Source organism: Fukomys damarensis, unplaced genomic scaffold (assembly GCF_012274545.1).
Source record: "Fukomys damarensis isolate Sample0158 unplaced genomic scaffold, DMR_v1.0_HiC HiC_scaffold_29, whole genome shotgun sequence".
Lineage (NCBI taxonomy): Eukaryota > Metazoa > Chordata > Mammalia > Rodentia > Bathyergidae > Fukomys > Fukomys damarensis.
In genome coordinates this window covers 9,118,369-9,134,541 of record NW_022900941.1, presented here as the reverse complement: position 1 = coordinate 9,134,541, position 16,173 = coordinate 9,118,369, and the positions used below count along the sequence as shown (strand labels likewise).

The window sequence follows — 16,173 nt, the reverse complement described above, 5'->3', positions numbered from 1 at the left end:
AAACTTATGTTAGACATAAAGTATGTGTATAAACAGTTTGGTTCACAGAAGTTTATTACTTAAGTGTCTTCCCTACTGCTGGAAAAATTGGACTCAGTAGTTTCTATCTTGCCAGTTGCAGATTGTTAAATAATTTTCTTAATAAAACACTGTGTATGTACTATACAAAGGCTTATCAGCTTGTTTGAAAAAAATTTCAGAAATGTCTTTTTCTGCTTCCTTTTGTAGCCATTGTTTCTCCATTTTTTGCTAGCACCATTAAACATTTATAGTGATGTATTTATTAGTCAGCATTTCCATTGCTAGGACAAAATAACTGACATACAAAATTTAAAGCAGAAGGGCTGGGGATTTAGCTCAGCGGTTTGGTGGCCTGCCTTGCAAAATTTAAAGCAGAAAGATTTTTTTTTGGCTCATGGTTTCAGAGGATTCAATACATGGCTGGCTGGCTCTAAGGCAGAAGCATCTTGACAGAAGAGCATGGCAGAAGAAAGCTGTCTACCTCATGGTAGCTGGAAACAGAGGAAGGATGGAACCAGAAAGAGAAAGGATCCAGAGATAGTAACACAACCTTCCAGGTCACACCCCAAGTGACCCACCCCCTCCAACCAAGCCTCACCTTTTAATAGCACATTAAGCTATGAATGCATTACTGAATCAATCCACTGATAAGTCTACTGCCCCCTGATTCAGTCACCTTCCAAAAACCCCATATCTGAACACATGAGATGTTTGAAGAACATTTTATAGAACAAGAAAATTAAGAAGATGCAAGAAATTTAAGCCAAATGACTGAAGTAATTAATTAGCAGTAACTCTGATTATTTGTTGTGGTTAATAAATTTTGGGGGGATACTGTGGGGATCGAACTCTTGTCCTTGCACTTGCGAGGCAGGCTAAATCCCCAGCCCCAATAAAATAATTTTAGATATGACCTGAAAAAAGTTTTTTTTGTTTTGTTTTATTTTAATTCCTAAGAGATAGTAAAGTGTGGGAGGGTATGAGAGTGGACCTCCGAGTCACTGTACATTTGGACCCTGTTTGATTAATTTCCATCTTTTTCCGCTTCTAAAATTTTTATTTATAATAATGATGTGTTTCTTACATTATTATTTTGAAGACTAAGTGAGGTGATCCATATAAAATGCTTAGAATAATGTGTGGTGCGTAGTAAGTACTCAAGTAGTTCTTCTAATTAGTGATTTGAATAACAGTAATTATACATAAATGTCATTTTAAAAGCTAGAAATACCTGGTATTTAGTAACTACTCTTAGGAGTTAAAATTCCAATAAATAAAAATCATTAAGAATTAAAGAGGAGCCAGGCAAGATGATGCATAATTGTAATCACATACTCTGAGGGGCTGAGGCAAGAAGATCACAAGTTTGATCCCAGTCTGAGCAATTTAGCAACTGAATTAATTGAAACATTTATTTACTTTTTCTTCCTTTTCATTTAGCCGAAATTCTACATTCACACAAGAGGGAACCCGGTTACGACCATTTTCCGTTGGTCATTTAGTAGACCATGTGGTCCGCACTTCCCCAAGTGAAATTTTTGTGAATCAGAGATCTCCATCATCAACACAAGCTAATAGCATTGTTCTGGAATCGTCACCGTAAGACCTTTTTTCATTTTGCTTCCTAATTGTATGTTTTCATATGCCCCAAATTGTTTCATTGGAAATAATCTGGGGAATTAGAATATTTGATACATGATTTTATGTGCTGTTTTTTAATATATATTTGTAAATGAGTTTATTTGTCCTTCAGAATAGTTTTTGCCTTTTTCCTCTCTCCCCAAGTCACAGGCTATTCTTTTACCTTTCAGGGCATCCATTCAAATATTTGTGTTTATGCTGTAGTGTTGTGGTCAGGGAGTACGGTAGTGAAAAGTAGACCTTTCCTAATTATTTTTCCAGTTGTGGAAATGAAACTCATGGCCTTTTGCATGCTATGCTAAACAAGTACTCCAGTACTGAGTTACATCCCCAGCTCCTCTTAAAATTTTTTCAGAAAAGGAGTCATAAAGATAAAGGGACAGTGTTGAGAAAATTAAGTAACAAGGGGAAACTAAGATCATAGTCAAGCATGATGGTGTATGCCTATAATCCTAGCACTCTGAGGGACTGAGGACTCAAGTTCAAGGCTAGACTTTGCAATTTAAATAGTGAGTGGCTGTGTCCAATAAAAAACAGGTAGATTAATGTGAAGACTCTGAATTCAATCCCCAGTATCATGGTGAAGGGGGTTTCACACTGAATAAGTCATAGAAAGCATACACGTTTCATTGCTAAAGTTTATTTCTACCTCTTGTTGTAACCAAGTGATACATAAATTTGTCTTCTTAATTCAGTACTAATGTACCATTGGTTTAATGCCCAATCTGCATATATTCACACTAATATGCAATTTCCATTTTTTTTTTTTTTTTTGGTGCCAGGGATTGAACTCAGGTCCTTGCACTTGCAAGGCAGGCCACCGAACTGCTGAGCTAATGTCTTGATTTATTGGATTATACAGTACAGCTAATATGCAAGTGGGAGATTTGGAGGGGAAATATAATACCTATAAGATTCATAGATAGATCAGAAAATTCATTAATTGATGAGAAGGAAAAAGAGTAAATGTCATCAGGCTTAAAAAAAAGATGAGTGTTAGAATGATAGGTAAAGAGAGATGGGTTGTTTGGTTGCAACACAGTTACAACAGGAAAAACTCAGCCTGAAATTTGAGTTAATAATAGCAGTATGTTATGCATCAATAGCAGCAACAGCTTTTCCAGGTTCTGCAGTCATCTGAACAAAATTATAGACATTCAGCACACTTCATTAAAAAAATAAAAAAGAGAAGAATAATACCCAGAAAACAGCAAAGTTCTGTTGCTGTTGTGGTACCTGGCACCATTTTTTTTTATTAGCATCTTAATAGTTGATTTTTTTGTTTTTTTGAGATGGGGTCTCACTATGTAGTTGAGACTGAACTGGAACCCACTATGTAGCCCACGTTGGTTTTGAACTCACAGCGATCTTCCCGCCTCAGCCTCCCGAGTGCTGGGATTACAGGCGTGCGCCACCATGCCTGGCTGGAAATCTAATGTTTTATTTAAAGTTATAATTATAAATTTTTGATCAGTTTCTAGTAATCATGTATTTTCTAATTTTGAAACTTTAAAAAAATACAAAGTAATTCTTGAGGCCTAATCAAATTATCTTAATCTGTGTGTGTGTGTGTGTGTGTGTGTGTGTGTGTGTGTGTGTGTGTCTGGGATTTAAATCCAGGGGGTGCTGATCTACATCCTTGTTTTATCTTGAGACAGGGTTTCTCTAAGTTTTTCATTGCTGGCCTCAAACTTGGAATACTTCTGCCTCAGCCTCCCTAATAGCTGGGATTATGGGCATCACCATCATGCCTGGCCCACAAAGTTTTTTATGTGGGTAAATTTTGTATAGTATATGTTTTGAGCCCTGATTACTTCCCCCCACCCTATCTTTTAGAACATTTTTGGCATATTACTAATTTTAAGTATATTTAAACTATTGAGTTAGAAATACTTCAGTTAAATTGTGGATGTATCAAAGCCCCAGTCTCTACTGGTCTTGCTTTCTGCTCACAAAAACAGTTTCTGTTTTACAATTTAAATTTAAAATATTACCATTTATACCCAAAATAGCATGATTGGTTGAATGGTTGACTTTGTTGCTGTGCTCTACCACTGAGCTATAACCCAGCCCCAAAATAATTTAAAATAGTCATTTTCGGGATATGCTCTTGTAAGTCCCAGGAGTTCTGTTAATGCCTCAGGTAGGTAGGAGGGCTGCTAAGTATGTCTGATTGAATACAGAGGAATTCCTTACATTCTTAACTTTATTCTTAGGTCTCTAATCACAAGAAACTGTATGCAGACCTCCTAACCCTGCACTTGTAAATCCATTTTCCTGAGCCATTCTTTTCTGGACTGGTCCATTCTCGTCTTTCCTAATGATTCCTCACAGCTTTGTCCATACCTCCTCAAGTCCTTTTACTTTGACATCACATTTTGCCTTTCTTTTGCTTCCTCTCAACTACTAGCATTGATAACTTTTATCTGTAAACTCAGCTTTTCCCAATTCCCAGTTTAATCTTGATCAAATCTAGCAATGTATTGTGAACCCTGCAAATACAAGGCTGCTCTGGGATAAAGAAATGAAAAAAAAATATAAGAGACTGCATGAAAAGGAGATGTTGAGCCATAAGGACTCAGAAGAGTCCTTAGATGCTGTATTCATGGTAGCAAGACTAACATAGATCTTTGGGCTGCTGTTACTATAGTATGCTTACCTGCCATCCTTGTCTGTCTAAAGTCTCTGTGACTTGCATTTGGCAGCTAAGGTCAGGGACTTTGGATTTGTTTGAAACTAAGAGTCTCAAATCTAGGAGTCCTATTCTGGAATAAATTCCTACTAATAAAATGATTGGACATTGCCAATTTTATTCAATTATATTAATCCTATCCCTGAGGGTTAATATGCATTTTTAAAAATTGTCTAAAGTATTGATTAGTAATCAACCTGAAAAATGATGTTTATTTTGAAATACTCTCAAATATCAGTATAAATGAAGCAAAAGGTCAAAATGTAAGCTTTAAACCAGAGTTTTCTCTATCTAATGTAATATAAGCAAAGTATTAGGTTAAATGCAAAGTGAAGACTGGTATGACAGTAGTGATTGTAGTTAAATGAGTCATGGTATCTTGGTGTGTGTCTTAGAGAAGTTTGAGAATAGTCCTTATTCCTGAGAAGTTTATATTGATGTCTCTACCAAGAAACAGTTTTTTGTTTTTGTTTGCTTTAAGTAACTAAAATAATAAAACCTTGGGATTTCATTTCTAACTTTCTCAATAACAAATCTTTTTTTGTTTTTGTTTTTGTTTTTTTTGGTACTGGGGATTGAACTGGGGTCCTTGCTTGCAAGGCTTGTGTGTCTTAGAGAAGTTTGAGAATAGTCCTTATTCCTGAGAAGTTTATATTGATGTCTCTACCAAGAAACAGTTTTTTGTTTTTGTTTGCTTTAAGTAACTAAAATAATAAAACCTTGGGATTTCATTTCTAACTTTCTCAATAACAAATCTTTTTTTGTTTTTGTTTTTGTTTTTTTTGGTACTGGGGATTGAACTGGGGTCCTTGCGCTTGCAAGGCAGGCCACCGAACCGCTGAGCTAAATCCCCGGCCCTAACAGTTCTTTTTTAGTTGCCCCCTATAAATCCAGGCAGTTGTCTCCATCTGTAAGATTTCTTCCACAGCCTCTTCATTCCGATACTCTTGACAAATGTGTGGGTATACATAGAAGTAGTACGTTTGTTAAAGAACTGATCTATTTCAAGACATTGTTATTGTTACTATTATTATTTTTTGGTACCAGGGATCGAACTCGGGACCTTGTGCTTGCAAGGCAGGCAGTGTCACTAAACTGAATCTCCAGCTATAACATTATTTTAAATTTTAAATGTGCAATAATCTTTTTTTTTTTGATACCGGGAATCTAACTTGGGACCTTGTACTTGTGAAGCAGGCAGCAGAACCACTGAACTACATCCCCGGCCCAAATGTGTAATAATATAATAATAATGTATGTATACACACACACACAGACAGCTCAGCTTTAGATATGAAGAAGGAAGTTATTCATTAATACTTTTGGAAAGTACTTTAGAAATGTAATTTGTAACCGGTATATGGATTTGAAGAATCTGTGTTGACACCCTTGATTATCTTTATAGACTTTAGTGTATGTGCATATGTGTGTGTGAACAGATTTTGGCTGTTCAAGTTGGAAATGTAAAAGGGGAAAACTATGAAAGCACAAAGAGTATAAAAGGCCCCCATACAAACTTATCAGGAGCAAGTAGGATACTTACAGAGGTAATCATCAGTCTGTGAGAAGTTACTTTTAATAGAAGACTACCAGAGTTCAGGTAACCTGTGTCCTGAACACCAGTTTTACTACATTTCCTACTACTGTCTGTGTCTGGACTCCCTTTCCCTCACCTTCTCTTTAGAATTTGGTTTAAATCCCAAGCTGAGTTCTACATACTTGGCCTCCATTCCTATCTATGTCTTTCTGCCTATCTGCATGTGTTATAGCTTGTGTTAAGATGTCCCCCCGAGTGGCTGAAACTAGAGTGTGTGATTGATTTATGGTGGGACCAGGCCAAAAAGGCACTAGTATTAAGGGCTCAAGTGCTACCTACCCTAAGTAGTCCGATTAAGATAAAAGGGGCAGAAAGACACCATTAAGGACCCTTGCTGCTTTGCCACCGTCCGTCCACCATGAACTGTTGCCCCTCTGCCACTCTTCTTTGGAGCTAGCCGATTATGGACTGAACCATCTATGAACTGTAAGCCAAATAAACCTTTCCCCTTTAACTTTGTATCAAGTATTTTGTCTCAGCAACAAGAGAAAAGAAACTAAGACAGCATGTTTAAGCAGAGGTTATTATCAAGTACTTAGTGGAGTCTGGCAAGTAACCCAGGGTAGTATTTATGTAGGTTAAGTGCCCATGCCTATCAAATGATACCCACTGTGTTTGGCTTTCTCCAATTGGTAATGCAAGAACCCCACCTTTTATTTTTACAGTGTTTCCATATTTTTCATTGTGAAAATCCATATTTGTATGTAATTTTTGTCATCAACTCACATAGTTTTTATAAGAACAATGCATGGGACAAATGTGTGTTGTTCAAAATTGGCTCACAACCCATGAAGTTCCAGGCACTGTTCTAAGACAGTAATTTCTAACCAGAAGTGCCCAATAAAAATGACCTCAGGGGCTTCTTTGACAATACATGCCTAAGCTCTACCTCCCAGAAACACTGATTTAACAGTTTTGGCAAAATCCCATGTCAGTGTTGTTCCTCTCATGTAATTGAACATTGCTACTGTTACACCAACAAGATTTGGCTTACTTACATATTCCATTGTAGATCAGGCCTGAGTTTGTCCTACTGTCTATTTTGGTGTTATGTTTGGCCCAAAACCAGATCAAAAACACTGCAAGTTTCTCTGCGTATGTTTCTATCTGATCTCAACTTTCATACTACCTATTCCCACAGCCCTTTGATTTTGAGGCTAAATACTTCCTAAGTTTGACAACTGTGTGCACAACCAGAAACAAGTTTCTAATCATCTTGTTTAAATGGTTAGATTTAAGCCTACATAAGGGGAAGATACTATTATTTATTATGTGTGGTGCCAGTGATAATGTTTAGAAACTTTTTTGTCCAGTAATAGGAAATCTGTGAAGTTCTGCCAACGAATGTCCATTTTGATCTGTCATAGTTTCATATATGGCTATGGTTGAAGTTTCTAGTCTAGACTAGAAACACTTGTACATATGGTATGAGGTGTGATTGAAATGTATGGTAAATGTTTTGAACTAAAAATTGTATTACAGTAAAAGACACATTGCCATTAATCTTCATCAAGATACTCCCCTTTATTGAAACAAACTTAACCTATTATTCTTGCCATTTTCTGAAGCAGTTCTGGAAGTCCTCTTTTGTGAACATCTTTACAAGGTAAAAATACACTGAATCTGCTGCTGAGTCCCATCCAGTGGAAGGGCAGGCTTGTAAAAACATTATGGTGTGCTCTCATCATTTTACTTACCAGGTATGACACTGCGTGACTTCTGACTTTCACAAAGTCAAAATGATCATGAAAGTTAAACAGTTTGAAGGTATTTAGGACATCTAGGCAGCCAGGAAAGCACAACTAAAAAGAGCCATGAAAGTGGACTTCCTGAAGTGTTTCGGAAACCGGCGAGAACGATGGGATGCATGCGATCAAAATGAGCAGGACTGTTTTAAGGGCTATTAGTGATATGTCTTTTACTGTAATAAGTGTTTTTAATCATTCGCCATTTAAAAAATTATACCCTGTATTGGTCCTTAGAGGTTTGGGTTCTTGGCAGTTGAAAAATAGCACGTTAAAAACTGCTATGTGTGGCATCTGCAATCCCTGGCCAGATCTAATGAAAGCTGCTGCTAAAAAGAAGGGGTATATACGCTGATGCAGTCCTCATAGGTTTATCAGAATTTACAACACTTATGCACTGAATACTTCTCTGCAAATTTCTAGGTAGATAAAGTATTATTCTGTACTTGCTAATTATTTAGTGATTATAGTTTATGCCAGATGAGAGCATTTCAGGATTTCCTTGGGAGAAATGTTCCTAGGTATCTATATGATCACACTATTCGTTGTTGATCTCCATATCTGCCAGGCCTTTAGGAGCCAACCTCTATAAAAAGGTTCACACCTCCTCTATTAAGGGAGAATGTGTCCAAGAGTTAGTCCTCCAGTCACCTTTGTTATCTTAGGGAAATTAGGCTGTGAGAGCAAATAAGCCTAATTATAGTGACTTCAAACAACAAAGGTAATCTCTTCCTTACCTTGTTTGTGCATTGTGGGTCAGTTATGACTCCACATTATCTTCATCCTGGGACCCAGAGCAACAGCACTTATGATTGGAACAAGGCTATACTCGTGACCAAGCATGTTGGGGGCAGGGGAAACATGATCTTAAATGTTTCTTAAAGTGTCCTTTCAAAAGTGGCATATACCATTTCTATCCACATGTCATTGGCTAAAGTCCCATGGCCAAGCCTGCTTGTCAGCCAGGAGAAGGTGGTGAATATTTTAAAACTCTAATATACTTCTACTTTCTCGAAACATTATAGCTTGAATGTTAGGTGTCTGTTGTGAGTCAATGAAAGTGATTAGACAGTAGATGAAATGAATGTCTGAATACACAGCAGCAGCCATGTGGGGTGGCATAGCAGCTGTCAGCTCCCTTATTGTTCCTCCTCAGTGAAACAGTAATCTTCTCATTTCCCCTAAGGACTTCCTGCCATCTGAGACAGATAATAATTGCTTACTTCCTAAATTGAATCACTGGTTCCCCCTTCTGGCCTTTGTGGAAAACATACAAGTAATGTTCTAAATTATGCTTGTTCTTAGAAGCTACAATTTCTAACTTAAAATTTCTCCTGTAATTCTTCTGTGTCAGTTCCTGCCAACAAAACTGCAGTATATGCTTTCTATAATGTTAATTGGATTTGGGTTAAATTACCTTACAGTGTTTCTTCCAGTTTTGTCTCTTCATTGATCAACTCAACATTCTTCTCATCCTTGTCACATTAATGAGTTCATTACTCACATGAGCCATCTTAAAGAGAATAGACCACTTACTTAAATTTTTATAGACCATACAAGTGTTTCATTTGGAACACTCTAGTCCTCAATTTGATTTCTCTTATTTTCAAGCTACCAGTGAGTTCACTATGAAAACCTCAGAAAAATCTTTGGGGAAAGATGTGCAGTGTGATGGCAAATTAATAAATGTCTATAGTAATGCCCTTGAAGTAAAGCAGGAAATCAGATTTGTTACTTTAAAGGCAAGAAATTTTTTATTAAAAAGGAGTACTCAAAAATAAATATGGTACTTAAAGCCTATCTACTTTGCATTATAAATACCATTTTTTAAAAATCATTTATAAAAATTTAATCTTTCCCTCTTTATTATCTAGATCACAAGAAACTCCTGAAGATGGGCAGCCTCCAGCTTTACCACCCAAACAATCTAAAAAAAACAGTTGGAACCAAATTCATTATTCACAGTCTCAGCAAGATCTGGAAAACCACACGAATGAAACGTTTGATGTTCCATCTTCCCCTGAAAAGTCTACTGTAAGTAGCTTCTTCAGATATTCTCACTTTTCAAGATTTTAAACTCTAAGTGCAATTCATTTTGTATTGTAGCATGTTTTAGTTGTAAATTACAACTTTCTCTTTTACTTGCTCACTTACAGTATTGAGGATTGAACCCAGAGTCTCATGCATGCTAGCCAAGCACTCCACCACTGAGTTAGCTCTTCATTTAAATTGTATTTTGAGACAGGGGCTTGTGAAGATGCCCATTTTGTCCTTAAACTTGTTCTCTTCCTGCCTAGCTTCCTGAGTGGCTGGGTTTGTAAGTGTTCACTGCTGTGCCCAGCTAGCACTTTCGCTTTTTTGTCATATTCTTTGGTCATGAGTTGTTGTATAAGGTATCACAATTATGGAGTTTTCCTCTTAGCTTCATTTACAAAATGGCTATTGCTTTAGAAGTTAATTTTTTTTTTTAGGTATCACAATTATGGAGTTTTCCTCTTAGCTTCATTTACAAAATGGCTATTGCTTTAGATGTTAATTTTTTTTTTTGTGTGTGTGTGTGTGTGTGTGTGTGTGTGTGTGTGGTACTGGGGATCGAACTCTCAAGTCCTTGTGCTTGCAAGGCAGGCCACCGAACTGCTGAGCTAAATCCCCGGCCCTAGAAGTTAAATTATTGACAAATTTTTGTTTATTTCAGTATTACATAACATACCTATACTTCCAGAACAAATGCTAATACTGGTAATCTATTAAATACTCTCAATCTTGCTATATAATTCCTTAGTGCAGAGACTTTAATATTTCATCAGTCTTTTGAAATTGAATACAGGTTCTTGGTGTGTGTGATCACTCTGTTTTACAAAATTATGAATTGTTTTAGTATTTTTGCCTTAGAGAATATACTTTTAAAACTCCAATAAACTGGTAAGTTGTTAGAGTACTGTGGTTTTATCAATTTTCATTGGTTTCTCAAGTGGATTTACTGTGAGATTATCAGTTTATTGTAAGGAATCGCTGTTCTTGAAGAACTAGAAAGACAAATAAGTACAGGTAATGTCAGCAATTTTAAAAGCCATCAAGGTGAAATAAGATCCTAAGAGAGGCAGGTCCACAGCAGATACTGGCGTGCCTTTGGTAGCCACTGTACTCATTGCTGTCTTGTTTCTTCAATCATAGCCTCTTGCATTATCTGAGGTTGAAAATCAAAAGGCAACCATTCTATTCTCCTACACTTACTGCTCCACTACCACGGACATATCAAGAAAAGATCAGAACTGAAAGTTAATCACAACTCTAATACTACCTGTGGTGACTCAAACATATCATTTATTGATGCATTTATTCAGTTATTGAGCTCCTACTGAGTGCTAGGCACATTGATTGATGGAAATGGACATATAAGATGAGTAAGACATGTTTTAGTCCCTGCTACTATAAAATTTATAATTTGTCTCTGTATTCAAAAATTACTTTTGAGCACCTCAGTGTGCATACATACATTTTTCACAGACTCTGGGGATTTATCAAATAACATATGAAGAAAACAAGCCCCTGCCTTCAAAGAACTTATATTCTGAGGATAAATTGTAAATAAATTAAACAATTTAAATATATAATAATATTACATCATATAAATAAAGCAGGAATTAGAGAATTTCAGTAGTATTGCACTTTTAGATTGTATAATATGGACAAGGAATGAACTTAGTAATGTGCTATGTAAATGTCTTGTGGAAAAGCAAGAGAGCTAAAAGAGTAGCAGGAACAAAGCTAGTGTCATAGAGTGTTTTCCATTACTATAACTGAATAACACAGACTGGGTAATTTATAAAAAATAGAGCTTTATTTAGTTCGTGATTCTGGAGGCTAACAAATCCAGTAACATGGTACAGCCTCTGATAAGGGCCATTGTCTGCTGAATCATAACACGGCATCACATGGCAAGGCACAGCAAGCATGCTAACTCAGAACTTTTTTTTCTTACGTAGCCACTGATGCTGTCACACGGGGTCCCCACACTCAAGACCTTGTCTAATCTTATTTTTCCCCAAAGGTCACACCTCCCAAATACTATTAATCTCTGAATTTGAGGTTCATTTTCAAATGCAAACTTTTGGTCAACATATTGAAACTATAGCAACAGGATTATGATGGATATAATCAAGGAACATCAGTGGACAGTGTGGCTAGAAGAATGTGAGCAAATGAGGAGATAAGCTAGGTCCTCAAGCCTTCCATTGTAAGGATTTTCCTTTTTAACCCTGAGTGAGAGAGGAAGCAAATGGACATATCGCAGGAGAGAAGTATCATGATGTTACTTACACGTTAATAGTATCTTTCTGGCTGTTGAATTGTTTTTGTTTTTGGTACGGGCGATCAGACTCAGGTCCTTGTGCTTGCAAGGCAGGCGGCAGAACCTCAGCTAAATCCCCAGCCCCTGGCTATTGAATTGAAAATAGACTGAAAGTGAGGCAGAAGCAGATGTGCTGGTTGTAAGGTTTTGCAGTATTCCCTGCAAGTAAGGAATGGTGTAAGGAATGGTGACTTAGACCAGGATTATGGCAGTACAGGAAATGAGAACTGACTCTTCTGACATATTCACATGATATGGCAGTGAATAAAATATGAAATAAGAGAGAAATCAAGTAATGTCAGTGCTTTTGGCCTGACCAGCTAAAAGGATGAAATTGGAAATGATTGAAATGTAAAACACTGAAGATGGAGCAGGTAAAGGTAAGAGTATCAGGAGCTCAATTTGGGACATGTTGAGTTTGAGATCCCTATTAGGAGTTGGCTTGGGGATGAAGACAATTTGGGTGTATGATTGGATGGACGAAGTGAGAGATCTGAACTAGTTATGGGTAGCTCGTGGCATATAGAAGATATTTAAAATCACTCAAAACAAATCACCAAGAAAGTGTATGTAGATGTTTAAGAGGTTTAACTTAGAGTCTTTAGCCTTCCAGGTTGTAAACATAAAGGAGATGGGGAAAAATAGTAAAGGAAACTGAGAAGATGCAGACAGAAAGGTAAAAGAAAAAATCACAAAGGACTTTTGTGAAGGAAGTCACAGAAAGAGTGACTAACTTTGTCAAAGGCTACAGATAAGTCAGGGAAGACAAGAGCCTAGAAGGGCACACTGGAATTAGCAATTTGAAAATCTTTGTTGTACTTAATTAACAGTTGTGAGGATGAAAATCAAGAGTATTTAAATGAGATGAGAGGAAATGCAAATGACAGCAAATGCTTTCAGTTTGCCTATTTTCTTGCCAAAGTAATGGTAGAAAGCATAGAAAACATGTATCTCTAAGTTATTAGTCAAAAAATGCACTGTCGTAAGGCTGGGATTTAGCTCAGTGGCATTGTACCTGCCTCACAAGCACAAGGTCCTGAGTTCAAAGTACTCTCCTGAATTAATAATTCAAACAGAATGATGATTCTTTACATATTGTATATAATACAACTATACAGATAGCATGCTTCATGTATATCTGAAGGGTGGATTAAAAATGAAGAAAGTTATGTTTTGTCTTTTCAAGCCTAATGGTGGTATTCCGCATGATAATCTTGTTCTAATCAGAATGAAACCTGATGAAAATGGAAGATTTGGATTTAATGTAAAGGTAATTTGGAATTTATATTGTACTCAGTTTTCACATTTAAATGTCTTATTTTGTCAGTATTTAATACTTACTCTCTTATCAAGGGAGGATATGATCAGAAGATGCCTGTAATTGTGTCCCGAGTGGCACCAGGAACACCTGTGAGTTACTCAATCTTTATAAGTAGATTTAGTTTTCAAGAATATGTATTTATTTTGTTGTTTTTTTAAAAGTTTAAGGAAAGTCTTTGATCATTTTTTTAATCTAGTATCAAATGTTGCTGTCTAGATCTCTTAAATTGCTGGGAAGGTAGTTTTTATTCTGTCTTTTAAAGAAGCTATTTATAACTTTCAGTGCTTCCAAAGTGTTAACAGATTCTATCAAAGTAGCCCCCTCCCCCCCCAGTTCTGGGGCTTGAACTTAGGACTTCGTGCTTGTGAGGCAGGCACGGCACCACTGAGCTAAATCCCTGGCCCAAAACAGCCACTTTAAACAACAAAATAAGCTAGGCTTGTTGGTACATGCCTGTAATCCCAGCACTCAGGAGGCTGAGGCAGGATGATTGCTGTTAGTTCAAGGCCTATCTCCAAATTTAGAAAAGAGGAGGGTATGTGGCTCATTACTACATTCCTGGGTGGTTAAAAAATAGAGAAAACATCATATGTACCCCCGTACCTATTGTGATAAATCCTGTTACTCATCATTCAGCTTCAACGGTCATGTATTTCCTGTCTATTGTAGGACAGTTCTTAACTGATTATGGGTGCAATATTTTTATTGCTGTTATATGTAGCAATATTGCTTTCAGATTTCCATTTATGTTATTTTGTAACCTGTTTTGTTATATTTTTCTTACCTAAATGGTTTTAAGCTCCCTTTAACTGTCTTTGTCCTGGCAAGAAAGCATGATCCAGCAGTCTAAGTAAAAGATTCTGGGCCAGGGATTTAGCTCAGTGGCACCACACCTGCCTTGCAAGCACAAGGTCATGAGTTTGATCCCGGGTACCAAAAAAAGAAAGAAAGACAGAGAGAGAGAAAGATGCCAACTATTTCTTGGGCTATTTTGCAGTAACCTCATAGTTGATTTGAAAACCACAATCAAGATTGATCAAGGACATGATGATAATGTAGTATCGATTCTGTTTTTTTTTAGGACTTTGTGTCCAAGTAACGAGGTACTCAAGGAATACCCCATCGTAATAAAAAATACATAATTTATCAGAGAGCTATAGAGGGATCACACAAAAGCCAGGAACAGGGATGCAGTCAGACTCTAAAGAAACTTTAAAAGTCATTAAGACTATCTGCTTGTCATTTTATGCAGTTGTTCTTTTCTTTCAGTGAAGGCCAGTTTGTACCTTGAATCAGCTTCATCTTTCAGGTTAAGCATAGTCTAAATAAAATGAGTATACTAGTTGCAGCTTTAAGCCAAATCCTTGTAGTACCACCACCACACACATACATGTTCAAACTGGATTGTCACTCTTAAATCTCCACTGAAAAGAACTTGTACAACTACGTACCACTAATCCTTTGTCCTCAGTGATAGGTACAACTACTGATAACTTCCAGATATTTATGTTACCATCTTAATAACCAGAGTAGCTAAACTTCTTGGGCTAAATTGTAATGTCATAAGATGTGAAGCTTTAATAGATCCAACTTGGATCAGATGTCCTTGTTTGAAAAAATTCAACGATTTTTTTAGAGATGGGACTAAGATATTATACATAAAATGACTACTGGGTTCATAAGGTGCATGTGAAGGAAAAGGACAGAGCTGGAAAAGACAACCTAAAATCATTTATTGAATGGGAAATATGTATGTGTTTGGGACTATAGATGAAGTAATAAACATTTGCTAAATCTGTCATGTAGAAAGTTCACATTTAATATAGAAAAAAGAAAAGGGTGATGTTATTTACAGATAGAGATAAATATAAAAAGATAAAATGTTAAAAAATATTGTTGCCTCTAGAGACAGGGCAGTAGTATGGAGGAATACAAATGGTTTCCTAACTTCATAGACAAGCCAACTTGGAAACTGTCATTTATGACTTTTTTTTTTTTTCAAGACAGGGTCTCACTATGTAGTTGAGACTAACCTGGAACTCACTATGTAGCCCAGGCTGGTCTCAAACTCACAGTGATCCTCCTGCCTCAGCCTGAGAGCTGGGATTACAGGTGTGCGCCACCATGCCCAGCTTTATAACTTTTCTAAAAACAAACATTTAAAGTAGAAATTTTAAAATCAATTATCTTTTGATCAGATAATTCTGCTTTTAGGAATTGCTCCTGATGAAATATGTGAACTAGAATACCATAGTACTTATATGAGTGTTCATTATAGCGTGAAATTGAGTAAAATAAAAATGTACACTATGAGAGTTGGTGAAAATGTTATGCCTTTCTTTGAGGTGATTTTGTAGTTCTATACAAATATGAAAATATGCCCATAGAATTGTATTATTTTAAAATACAAGTTGTACTTTATATATGTTTGTCAGTTTTTTAATATAAAATTGTGTACATATAAGAAAATGTTAAAAGGTTAGTGTTGCTCCTCGACAATGGAGTTGTGTGTTGATATTTTTTACTTTATTGTATATTCCTTTTTTGTTTGAATTATGACAGCAAATGTGTTTTTTTATAATTAGAAAAGATAATACTTTATTTGTATGGAAGTGGTAACACTAAGTGAATAACACAAAAGCAATACTGGTCTTTCTGAGCGGTGAATGTTTTCAAGTAAGCAGGGATACTTTTTAATTAGGTCAAAGATATTCAGGAACATTCTGTAAATATACTTACAGTTCTATTTTTAAGTATGTAAATTTTGATAAATTTTCCCTTCTGCAGCATAGAACCATGTTCCAT

General features: G+C 36.3%; 1 protein-coding gene across 5 annotated transcripts in view; it reads left to right on the top strand.

Moving 5' to 3' along the window:
- The window catches only part of Ptpn4 (protein tyrosine phosphatase non-receptor type 4), a 173,142-nt gene that overhangs the window by 125,452 nt on the left and 31,517 nt on the right, over positions 1–16,173 (top strand). For all 5 annotated transcript variants that reach the window (XM_010632287.3, XM_010632288.3, XM_010632285.3 and 2 more), the window contains 4 exons: positions 1,462–1,620; positions 9,571–9,730; positions 13,234–13,317; positions 13,401–13,457. In XM_010632287.3, coding sequence (XP_010630589.1) covers positions 1,462–1,620; positions 9,571–9,730; positions 13,234–13,317; positions 13,401–13,457 — 460 coding nt within the window. The remainder of the gene's footprint in view (positions 1–1,461; positions 1,621–9,570; positions 9,731–13,233; positions 13,318–13,400; positions 13,458–16,173) is intronic.